Source organism: Plecotus auritus, assembly GCF_963455305.1.
Source record: "Plecotus auritus genome assembly, chromosome: 6".
In the NCBI taxonomy this organism is placed as follows: Eukaryota; Metazoa; Chordata; class Mammalia; order Chiroptera; family Vespertilionidae; genus Plecotus; species Plecotus auritus.
Window position 1 is genome coordinate 152,333,834 of NC_137773.1, and position 12,771 is coordinate 152,346,604.

General features: G+C 42.9%; 1 protein-coding gene across 4 annotated transcripts in view; it reads right to left on the bottom strand.

Annotated features, from left to right (window-relative positions):
* Nucleotides 1–12,771, bottom strand: part of NEK11 (NIMA related kinase 11) — a 177,354-nt gene that overhangs the window by 38,728 nt on the left and 125,855 nt on the right. For all 4 annotated transcript variants that reach the window (XM_080672738.1, XM_080672739.1, XM_080672740.1 and 1 more), the window contains one exon: nt 9,606–9,693. In XM_080672738.1, the coding sequence (XP_080528864.1) occupies nt 9,606–9,693 (88 nt within the window). The remainder of the gene's footprint in view (nt 1–9,605; nt 9,694–12,771) is intronic.

Below are 12,771 nucleotides of genomic sequence, written 5' to 3' on the forward strand. Positions count from 1 at the left end.
GAATTACTGGATCAACAGGTATAAACTTTGCAGAGGGCACATTACAGCTATTTACATAAACAACCTGCCCTTCCTGGCACATCACTAGTTATGCCCTCACTTTAAGACAGCAGTACCAATGACTGGTTTCTTTCACTCCTAGCAGCGACCCCTTCACACCTTGAGAGGCAGACAGGATCTCTATCTAGATAATCACCTGGAGTACTACTGAGTACATATACATTAGATACAACGCTAGGGCCTGGGCTGATGTGGCTCAGTTGGTTGAGAGTCCTTCCATGCACCAAAAGTCACTGGTTCGATTCCTGGTCAAGGCACATGCCCATGTTTCAGGTTTGGTCCCAGGTCAGGTTGTATACAGGAGGCAACTGATCGATGTGTCTCTCTCACATCGATGTTTCTCTATCCCTCTCTGTCTCTGTCTCTCTCTCTCCCTTTCTCTCTCTCTAAAAAAAATCAATAAAAACATTTATTTTGTTTAAAAAGATACAATGCTAGGTCTGGGGAATATAAAGATGTAAAGTGAGGGTCTGTGGAAAAAGCACCAGCTTTAAAGTTAGGAAACCACAGTTACTGTTCTACTTCCAACTCTCTACATGGCCCTCAGGTCACTTCCCTGGGCCTCACTTTCCTCATTTCATATTTAAATGTTTCATTAGACTGAAGACCTTCTCTCAATTCAAACATTCTATAATCTGGCATAAACATATCCCTGGACTCCCAGGGGGATAAAATTTACTTGGGAGGCAACACTTACACTGACAAAGATAAAGAGCAGTCAAAGGGACCAAATGTTAAGAAGCAAATGGCTGGGACCAGCAAGAAATGCTACAGGCATCATAGAATATCAGGCAAAATCATCCTGAACTCTCTTCCCCCACCTGTGAATTATAGGATGCTGAGGATTATTATACTTGATACTACCCTATGGAGATGTTTTGACAATGAGATGAAAACAAAATGATGTGAAAAGACAATAAGCAACTAGAAATTGGGTTTCTTAAGAACACAGAGCACAGCTCCTAACAGTAACACTGCCAGGATCCCTCCTACTTCTGTGGCCTCTCATGGCAGAGCTATCTTCCCTGAAGGAGTAACAGCTTGATGATTCTGACATTTCACTAGCAGAGAGTGGTTCTCTCATTTCCTCCAATTTTCCTTTATTCATTTCAGTTGAACAAATGACCTTGATGGTAACAACCCGTGTTGCCCTCCCTGCTAAGTAAGCATCCTACTGTAGCATGTGGTGCTAAAGCGCTGAGGCAGGGCCTGCAGGGATGGGGGTTTTGGCACACACGATCTCACTTAAGCACCTGGGACACTGCTTACTCAGGGATCCTTGCAGACACTGCCCTCGGTGCACAGCACAAACAGGATGCTTCTCACCTAATCTCCTTTTAACTCTCTCCTCTCAATTGCCTAAGGAATACTCAGGAAATATCTATGATTTGAAGACACCCTTCTTTGCCCATATCATTGCAAAGGCATGTTCTCATGGCCCACATGTTCCTACTCTTTAGAGTAGCTCATGATCAAAGATTGGCCGAGAGGTTGGCAAACATTCTCTGTAAAGGGCCGAGTAATAAATATTTTAGGTCTTACAGGCCAAACAATCTCTGTTGCAACCACTCAGCTCTGCTGTTAGAGCATGAAAACAGCCATAGGCAATAGATAAGTGAACGATTTAAAATAAGATTTTATTTACAAAAACAGGTAGTGAGCCAATTTGGCCTATGGACTGTGGCTTACCAAACCTGACCTACATGATGGAGAATCATCATGATTTCTGAGCTGGAGGTGACCAGAGACCTTTAAGTCAAATGCCGTCATCTTACGGACGGGAAGTGAGGCCAAGAGAGGCTGTGTGACTGCCCAAGGTCAAAGGAGAGAACACTCCAGAAGCTTCTGGGAGGAAGGGAGCTGGGCACATCAGGAGGAATGTGTGATTTGCCTTAGAGGTCTGGGGTTTGAGTCTCTGATGTTTGGTAAGCCACAAAACTCCCATGACTCACTTTCTTCAGCTGTACAAAAAATAATTTTTGGGATTCTAGTGAAACTTAAATGCAATGATCTCTATAAAGGTGCTTTGTTCCCAGAGACATAGAAACATGGAACAGACTGTGGAAGGTCAGAGGGAAGGCAGGGGAGGGTGGGTGGGTGGGAGGTAATCAACTAAAGACCCTGTATGCATATATGCATAACCTATGGACACAGACAATAGGGTGCTGAAGGCATGGGAAGAGGGGTGGGGCTGGGCTGGAGGAGGTCAATGGGGGCAGGGGGGGGGGGAAGGGGCATATGTAATACTTTCAACAATAAAGCATTTTTTTTAAAAGGTGCTTTGTTGTTGGTAAAAGAGCAAGGTCAATTGCCTCTATCACCCACATGGCACCCCTCACCCAGTGCTTTGCACAAGGCAGTTTTTCAATAAATAAATAGCGCCCCATTGCCTCCACCAAAATTAAATTAAAATAAAACTGGGTTAGCTCAGAAAACCAAACTTGCTACTCGTAGGGGAGATAATAAATACCAGAAGATAGGAAATCAATAAAAGTTTCTATTTTTACTACATGGTTATTTCATGCAACAAATATTCAACCAAATTGTGTGGAAGATTAAAAACAACAGGAGTTCATGGGTTTGAAAACGCTCATTTCCTTTTGAATATATCAGACAAAGCCTCTAAGAATAGCACCTATCAGAAAGAGAAATAAAAAATAAAAAAGAGGGAGTGTCTTGTTTATTTGTTTTTTAATAAGCAATTAAACATGTATACAGGTTAAGAAGAGGTTTGTAAAAGCCACATCCTAACTTTTTCAGGTGTGGTTACCCCATGGAGACAGAAGCCAGTGTTTGGGGAGTTTTATTGTAGAGTTCCAACGTGGAGATTCTTAGCTTTAGAATCAAAATCTGCTTTTATGTAACGGCAGGTTGGGCTGGCTTCAAGACTGACTAAATTACTTAAGTGCGTCAATACTTCCTTCTTCTTTTAGTAGAAAAGAAGTCATCCATGTTCATTGTACACAATTAGAAAACACAGAGAGGAAAGCCACTCAGAGAACCATTATTGACACTTTGGTATTTCCAAATGCATGCGTGTGTGTGTGTGTGTGTGTGTGTGTGTGTGTGTGTGTGTGTGTGTGAGTGAGTGAACTATGGCTTATATACTTCATAACACTTTTCATGCCAATGCATATATAACTATATCATCATTTTTAATAAAGTGTAAAGAACTTCTTTGTTCTAGAAGACATACTAAACCCCATTGTAAGGCATTTATTTTGACTCCAATTGTCCCCTCTTGTAAACAATACTGCCATGAGAATCCTTGTATATTTATTTATACCGTATGCCCAACTCTGATTGTTCTCTAAGATAAATCCCTAGACATAGACTTGCTGGGTCAAAAATATTTCATTCTTTCAGGTTAGTATAACTAAATGTTGGAAGAAAATATTTTTCTAGGTTGTAAGTAACACTCTCTTTGTGGGGTCATACATATATTGAAGATGGAATGTGAGATACCTTTATTAAAACCTTGATTCAATTTATTAAAATTTATCAAAACTAAGCATTTTTTTAAAAGCCTTAGATGGAAGAGAAGACTTTCTTCCCTGTTTTCCTAGTCCAGGGGTTTTTAAAGTGCAGTTCCTGGACCATAGCATCAGCATCACCTGGGCACTTGTTAGAAATGCTGATCCTCAGGCCCACCCCCAAACCAACTGAGTCAGAACCTCTAGTGTTGGGGGCCAGCAAGCTGGTGATTCTGATGCTTACTATAGTTTGAGAACTTGCCTAGTCCATGTGGTCTGCCTCCCTCATCTGGTGTTCATTACCTCCTGCCCGAAGTTCTAGTCATCTGGTCTAGAGATGCTGAATTGCTCCCGGAAGTTCTTCGAAAACATGAACTATGTTTGCTATTCCTTTGTGTATCCTATAGTGGTTCTGGGCCAAGAAATGCCCAATTGTGCTGCTACGAACAGAGGGGTGCATAGATACCTGTCCTATCAGATACTAAAACGTTCCGTAAAGGCACTGGAATTAGACTACTCTGGTGTTAATAGAAGATTAAGGAGCTAGATCAGTAGACCAAAAGAGAGTCAGAAAAAGACAATATCCAGGAGTTGTGATATCACAAAAAGGGAAATTTAAATTAAATGGAAAAAAATAAATTCTACGGGTATAAAAACCTCATGTGAAAAATAAGACAATAAAAATCCTAGAAGAAAGTTTTGGAGCCTATACATAAACTCTTTAAAAAAAAAAAACACACAGGAAGCTAGACTCTATAAAGTTCAGTCCTATTTGCCTACATAAAAAATAAAAAATTCCCTTTACCAAAAGAAAAAAATCCCAAAGAAACAATAAACAAAATAAACAGAAAATAATTGGTTAAAAATTGCAACATATATGATAGACAAGGCAGTAGTATTATCTTTATAATAAATTTAACCTAATATACTGAATGCTAAGTCCAGTGCAAGTAGCAGTGAACATTCCTCTCCACACAAAAGGATATTAAAGATCCTAGTAAACACATTTTTCAAGGAAAAGAAGGCTTTATTTGTTTAGGAAAAATAATAAAAATTGGCTACCAAGATAGTTCATGCCATGTTCACAAGTGTGATGATTCAGGCAAATAACACCAAGTGAACTGCTGTCCACTCCCCCAGAAAAGCCTGCATCTCCCCATGGCCACATTTATCCTTCTATTGGGAAGGATCTCAGATGCTTCCATCTCCTTCAAGCTTCCCTGATGACTTCTATTCCCCTAAATAGTTTAGTTTTTATCAACTAAAAACAATATCCCCATTTTGGGAAACCTTGCTCTCTTGTTATATAGTTATTTAGGCTCTTGTCTTAGTTCCCCTCTGAAATCTAAGCTTTCAGTGGCAGGATCCAGGCCTAACGCATCATTGTGAGCTAATACCATTCCTCTGTAGAGCATGTTAACTTTGTTGAAATCAAAATGTGTGAGTAAAAAAAAAAAATGTGTGAGTAATAAATGAGGGCATGATTGCTGAGGTCCTCTCTTAATTATGTAAACTTGATTAGTGGAACTTTTTCCCTTGCTAACAGTAATATACAGAATGTCCTTTGCTAAGAGTTTACTACCAAGAATGAGTATTAATATTGTTTTAGGGATTTATTTATAGTACAAAGCCTTTTCCCTGCTCCCATTACCACACATCTGTCAAACAAATGGTCTGGCATGGTAACAGACAGATAGCAGGTTCTCTGTAAATTGACACTAATTCTAATCTGTTGCATCTTTTCAAGTTTTAAAGAACTTACAGAAACTATTAATTTTCTCTAATGCATAAACAGAAGGGATAGTGGCAAACAAATATTTTGCATTCACATCGAAACGATCCAAGTGGTTTATGAGTCAAAATCTCCCTTCTCACCTCCAAAAGTAGTGGTTTCAATGTGTCAGTAACCAAAGATAAACCACTATGTTGAAATCATTGTAATTATTTTGAGACATTCTTTTCTGTCAAGATGAAAAACACAGTAGTGCAAGGTTAAATGCCTGTCAGTCATCCTTATACTTAGCGGCTTAGAGTTGGAAGAGCTTAAGCAAAGGAGTTCCTAAGGGATCCGTAAGCCCTGTTGCCTTCTCTGGTGTGTATCAGCCACATTGTTCAGTAGAGATTAAATGGTTATTACCCAAGTTCAATAGAAGAATTGAGGGGTAACAATTTTCAAAAAGCCAAACATATCAGCACACCAAAGGAATCTTAATGGGCAGAGAGATGTTGAAGTAGTATCTGTTTTATTTAATTACTTCTGTGACAATATCCAGTTTAGATCTATAAAACAAGCCTTTTTATAAAGGTAATTCACCAAGGACTTGTGTCATTCTGCTGATGAGTTCTCTCTAGAAGTACAGCTAAATTCTCAAACATAAAAAAAGTTAAAACTTCGTACGCTCCCTGGGTTCATAGTCTGGTTACTAAGAAATAAATTGACAGAATTTCCTTTTCTAAGTGTGATGAGAAGGAAGACAGAGGTCATCTTATGTTCTCACTGATTAGTGATGGGCCTGAACGGTTACTATAGTAACATCATCTGTTGTCTGTGTAATGAGAACCCATACCCAATTCCCCACCTCAGGTCACTCCTTTCAAAGCATCCTCCTTATTGTTTGTTAAAGGTGATCTTTTCTGATTTGCTTAAAAGCCAGTGGTATCCTAATCCAGAGGGGAAAGATCAAGCTCCTTAACCTGGCACACCAGATTCTCCATGGCCTTGGCCCAGGTTTGCTTATCCCTTCCTCATACCTGAGATTCCAGCAGCATCAAACTTCTTGATAGTTCCATGCATATACTCAGTTATTTCATACCTCTGCGCTTTCACGCTGCTTGATCCTTTCTAGAGAATACTTCCCCCTCCTGACCAGTTGGTAACTCTACTCATCTTTTCATTTGTTCATTAAATGATTATTTTAAAAATGCTAGGTGCTAGCATATGTGTTAGAGTCTGAGGCTACTACAGTGAGTGAGATCTTGTGCTGCCCTCACAGGTACAGGACATGACAGGCTGCACCCCAGAGTGGACCTCTGTCCTCCCCTTGGCTCACTCCCAGTATGTGTTGTCTTCCTCACAATGCCCTCACTGAACTGGGAGCTCATTAAGATAGGGACCTTGTTTTCATCATCACCCTGTAATATCTGGCTTATCATATGTGCTTTATCAACACTTGTAGGGAAGAAGGGGGTGGGGACAGGATACACATTTCAACCACAGAAATCTCATGTTTTAAAGTATCTCTCCTTGGTGAAACGGCCACTGCCCACATTCCTGGCTGTCCCCCATGCCCTCATTTCTGGCCTTTCCTGTTCTCTCTTCAATTCCTTCTCTCTTTCCCTCTCCTAACTCTTCCTGGATCACTCAGTATCCTGTTCATGACTGGCCTTGTTTCTTGTACCCTGTGGGAAATTTCAGGAGGAATTTAGGGCTTCAAAAATGAGTTGCCTCCATTTGGGACAATAGGTCCCCCATGTGAAAGAAGCACCTCGGCGATGCCCTGCGGTACTGCTACAAAGATTTCACTGGTTTGTCCAGGATCCCTTCTGGTGGCTGGGACCATGTTTCTAAAAGGTCTCAACATCTGACTTCTCATGCAATGCCTGAACCCACCAGACCCCCTAAATATCTGATGCAGATACTAAGGACGAGGCAAAAATACAATACTGGATCCAAAGGAGCTCAGTAACTCTTGCATATAGCCCAGCACACACTGCCAGCACCACAAAAAGAGAGAAAAACATCTAGAATGAAGCTGTTCTCATTTTAGTGTGGAGGCAAGTTCTCGATAATTTTAAGAAACAAAAATTTAATTTTATACCCCAGTAATGTTTTGTTTGAATTATAAATCGGGGAGGGTGCAAACAATAAGAATTTCCGGGCTTAAAGCCTTAGAAGCCAGGGTTCTCAAAGTGCGGTCTGGACCCAGAACATCAGCATCACTTGGAAACGGTTAGAAATACAGCTTCTGGTGCATGCGCTCGATGTGCATTTTCCATGCCCTAGGAATAATTCTGACGCAAGCTCAAGTGTGAGAAACACTGATCTAAAGGCTTTAAAATGACCTGGATGTATAGAGGAGACTAATAAACTGAACTAGGACTCAAAGGGCACCTGCTACCTCAGGATCTGTTGAAGCTACTCAATGCTCACTTACTCATCCTCTCCACGTCCCAGTGGTATAAGAAGGACAATATCCCTGTCCCTGTTTTAAACAGAAAGAAAACTAAATCTGGGGTTGGGGAGGGGATCGAACCGCTGCCCACAACCCTTTCAGGGCTACAAAACGCACAGGCCGACCTGACCGTGAGCGAAGCCCAGCTCAGTTCACAGAGATGTCATTTTCAGGTGCAAGGCCATCCTCTGCCATGTTCAAGTTTAAACTGTCCCCTGGATTCTGTCCACAGTCTGACATATGTTAACGAGCACGGCGATTAATTAGCTCTATGACTGTAGCTGGCCAATCTCCCAAGATGTCATTACAGCAAAACAGATACTAACTACTTGAGCAATCTCATCCTTTATACAACTACGTGAGGAGATTTCTTCGAGGCTTCTATGTGCCCGGAGCCTGCAGTGAGGGTGCTGTGAGTACCGCCCCAGAGGGGTATTTCAAAAGCACGCTCCCCCACGTGCCTCCCCTCTCTTCCTTCCACACACCTCTTAGCTACGATGCTGTCACCTTCCTCTGTTTCCTAAATCACTTACCACCCATTCATCTGTCTTCCAGCTTCTCAAACTCCCTAGCAACTGTGGCCCGCTCCCACTGCCTCTCCTGTTCCCCTTTCTGTCACTTTGGGGAGATAAACGTGTATTTTTACTCCATGTTTCTAATGCTCGTTTTTATGAAATCATACAGCCCAGAAGGGAATTTAGATATCATAGCTCCACTCCAGTGTTAACTTTTTTTTTTTTTTGCAACAGAATCCATCTTTTCCAAGACATAGTATTGTATGTAGAAATCTAATTTGTGAAACAGATAAAAGAGAAACCATCTTAGCGGAAGCTGGTCAAGGAGCAGGATCTGCAACTCATCTCTCTTAAGTCTTTAAAGTCTCGGTTCAATGCCTCCTCTGCACCAGACACAATAAATCACAGTGCAGACCTGGCTTCTGTCCTAGTAGCTTGGTGCATCTCCCCTTTCCCAATCCTAGGGTTCCCCAAGGAACCCAGCGTGAAAATCACTGACGCAATGTAACTGAGGTCCAAGGGAAAGTGACTTGGCCAAAGGAAAGCCTCTCTAGTCTTCGAGTCCATTCATGGGAGTTAAATGCGCCTCAAAAGTGTCACTGATGCGCAACTGACCAGATCTCAGGGTGACGGTGGGGAGGGAAAATCAGGGCGCTGTGTGATTACTGAGGCTTCTCACACAGAGATTGGAATAAGCTAGAAAAAGGCGACACGTTGTGCAGAGAGCTCCTAGTAAAATGGTGGAAAATGCTTGCACCCCTGAAAATGTCATGTTTATGCCTGTCACCCCCTTGGAAGACATGGCTTTTGGTCAGACAATCCAAAAATTTTTAAATGACAGTTTATCATCCAGTGCTAGACATTATCATAGTTGGCTTTTGGATTTCAAAAAGTAGAAACTAAGAAATAAGGTTTTATTCTTGGAGTGCAGCAATCTCATATATGGAGATTGACGATGCTAAAGAAATTTCAGCTTTGTTTTCAGACCCAATCTCTTCCAATAACTGCCTGACCTTCAGCGTGATGCTCCCTCAGCCTGACCGAATGTGCTTGTTCCTACAGGAGTGAGGTGGACAGGCCTCCCTTCAAAGAAACCTGTCAAACTGACTGTAAGCACTGCTGGGCCACCACTGGGTCACAATAAATCACTGAATTTCAATGATTTCATCCTTGGAGACTGAGGGTCACTGACAATAACAACAAACAATTCTTTGAGAATCCTGGGTTCCTGGCCAGACACAGCCTCTGTTGGCCTCAGTTTCCTCTGCTGGAAAATTAGGGGGCTGCACTGAAATATCCGTGAGAGCCCTACGCTTCCTATTTCTCGGATGGCCCACTGGAGTCAGCAAGTATCACTATAGTTTGGAATGAAGAAACTTACTCACCTAGAGAGGTGCCACCCAGGACGCTCTCCAAACACCTGACCAGCGATTCAGTATCACTGCGCTGCCAAGACAAGACAGATTCACTTCCCTGTAGAGGAGAAGGATATTTAATGACGTGGACAAGGTTCTTGCCACATTTAGGCAAAACTAAACATAGAAAAATCTGGTTGCAAAGTTATTTTACAGTTTGATTCCCCCCCGCCATTTTTTAAAAGAAAAACATCTCTCCACCCCCCTCTCCCTCTCTGTCTGTCTGTATCTCTCTCTGTGTGTCTCTCTCCCCCTCTCCCTCTTTTTTTCTCCCTCTCCCCCTACTCCCTTTCCCTCTCCCTCTCTGATGGGAAGAACATACACTAAAATGGTAACAGTGGCTTTGACTCTAAGGGGGGATTATGGGTGATCTTTATTTTATCCTTTGTACCCTCATGCCTTTTCTAAATTTTAATAATAATCAATATGACTTATTTAACTTATAAAATGGTAAATGCAATTAGAGCGAATTAAAAAACACAGTTTTATGCACTCTATAGTCTACTCAGTACAGCAGGAATCAAGTGAATATCTTTTCCTAGAGAGTGTCTCTACCAGATCTTCCTTGGAAATGTATGGTCTTCAAAGAGTGATAAATCTAAGAACTGCCTCAACGGAGGTCTATTTACCTTAACCCTCAGTAAGAGTCAGGCACCCCCATGAGTCTGACTGTATTTGATAACAAACATTACCTTTAATACAAAGTAAATATCTGTCCTTTACCCAGGAGGCCGGAAATATTCAAAACAGCATCACAATGCTCTGGGAAAATGGAATCTCTTAATTACTTTCAGGTCTGTGGTTATTCTGAGAGAAATTAATAATTTATGGTTCACCTGCTCCATTTCAAAACAAGCAATACAGTTTATATTGCAGTAATTTTGGATTTTAGAGAAAGTGTACAGTAGCACAATAAACTACTCAAAGCAGTATCTGAATATGTTGGGTTTCATTTTACAACAGCTGGTGGGGTTCGGGCAGCCACTTTTCATGCATGTGGTAAAACGGATGTCACTTCATGTTCCAAATGTGCAGGAAAGGCCGTGATGAGGAAGGCATGCCGGTCACTGCTGGTCAGGGAGGCCAAAAGCATGAGCTGCAGACCCTGGTGCCCAGCCCAGAAACAGGGAGGCAGGTAGCAGGCACAGAAACAGGAGAAGGAAAGCAGGTTTCTCCCTTCTTCTGCACCTTTCCTTCTCCAAACTTCACAGGGACAGCCTCGAGCCAGGGAGGAGCTTAGCCGAGACGCCCGCTGCTGCAGGGAAAGCGAAGCACACGTCGACATGTGCAGTGACGATACCGGCCAGGTAAGCCCGGGTTCTCCCACCGCATGTGCTGGCCTCTGCCAAGCAGCTCGGCTGCCTGGGTCTTAGTTTCTGCATCGGGGGACCTAGATGGTCAGGGAGCCTTCCTGCTCTGACACCCTGTTCTTCAGGCCAAAGAGCGAGATGAACAGGCTGTGGGAGGTTGTTTTCAAGGATGGCTATAGCAATCCCTCCCATCCCTGCGCTCCTATTTCTCACAAGAGGTAGAGTCCTTTTCCCCACTGACTTGGCCCTGTAACTTGCCTTGGGCCACAGAATGCAGCAGAAGGGGTGCTGAGTGACCTCTGGAAGTAGGCCTTAAAGAAACCATGTGGCTTCCATTTTTATTCTCTGGAAGGCAAGGACTACATAAGGAAGTGCAGGCTATCCTCCTGGAGGGATCATGGTGAGAGGCCCCTGATCGTGAGAAGCCACGTAAAGGAAAACAGAGCCCCCAGCCAACAGCCAGCACCACCTGTCAGACATGTAAGTGAGGCACGGTAGACCCCAATCCAAGCTCTCAGCTAAACGCAGCCACGTGAGTGACGTTAAATCGTTTCTGTCACCTTGGTCAGTCCATTAACCTCTCCAGGCCTAGGTCTCCTTAATTGTAAAGTGAAGAGAATAGTGGTCTCTACCTCGCACAGGGCTCTTATGAAAAGCTACTGAAACAAAGATCCTTTGGTACATTGTATGGCTCGTTGGAAATACCCAATGAATGGAATCCGAGAGCTGGATAGGATAGAAGATGGGACGGGAAGGGGACAGACACATAAAAAATTAAAAAGTTTCAGTCACTGTGCCTGCCACTGAGCATGGAGATGCTCAATAAGCATTTGAGTTGAGTCAATGCACCAGAGTAGCAAGAACCAGAGACAAGGCTGTAGGAAGCACCTGCTGGCTGGCACATGTCAGTAACACCTTCCTAACACCGAGGTTAGGAAATGCTGTACAGGGGTGTGGGAGGGAACAAATAATCCTAATAATACAGACTGAACGATTCAATGAATGAAGTTAGTATTCACTAACTTTTATTAAGGTCTTCTATGTGCTATGTTGTGCCAACTCGCATGTATTCATTTATTTAAACTCTACCAGGTGTGGAGTTTTTCTCCCCATTTAACAGTTGAGAAAACTGAGGCACAAACAGGTTCCATAATATGACTAAGGCCATGCAAGTAGTAAGAGGTGGAACAGGCAGTGAGTCTCTAGAGCCTGAACTCTTCTTAGCCACTAAACACACATACTGTGGAAGGCAGGGCTCCTAAGCCAGAGGAGCTCATGATATTGTTGAAAGAAACAGGGTACACACTCAAGAAGGAGGCCCAAGAACAATGCCTTGGTATATATGAAATATAATGCAGCCTGGAGACAAAACACAGCTGAAGAGGCCTGGGTGGGAGGGCTGGGTTCTTCATCAACAGCTTCCAAACGCAGGTTCTACAGGGGAGTTTAGGCAGAACGTGGGTTCTCAGCACTCTCCTGGCAGGTGGGCCGACTCCCAAAGGCTGGACAGACATCAACACCGACACAGACGGTGTCACAGCTACAAAGTGTCCTCCGTTTCTGTGGCTGAAAGCTGCTCAGAAGGAGTGGGAACAGTTGCCTTCGTGGTGTGCTGCGGGCCTGACACCGAGTTCTCTGTCTGCTGAACAACCCAGCAGGTGGAGACCTATAAATGTGTCCAGAGTGGACGTAAAACCTTCTATGATGGCCCCAGCCACAGACAGGCGCTCAGCTTCAGCTCACTCGCACCCACATTCAAGGGTCCCTTATGTCAGTGGATATGAGCGAGTGCAAGGGCTGATTTCTTTCACCTCTTGGTTACCTCT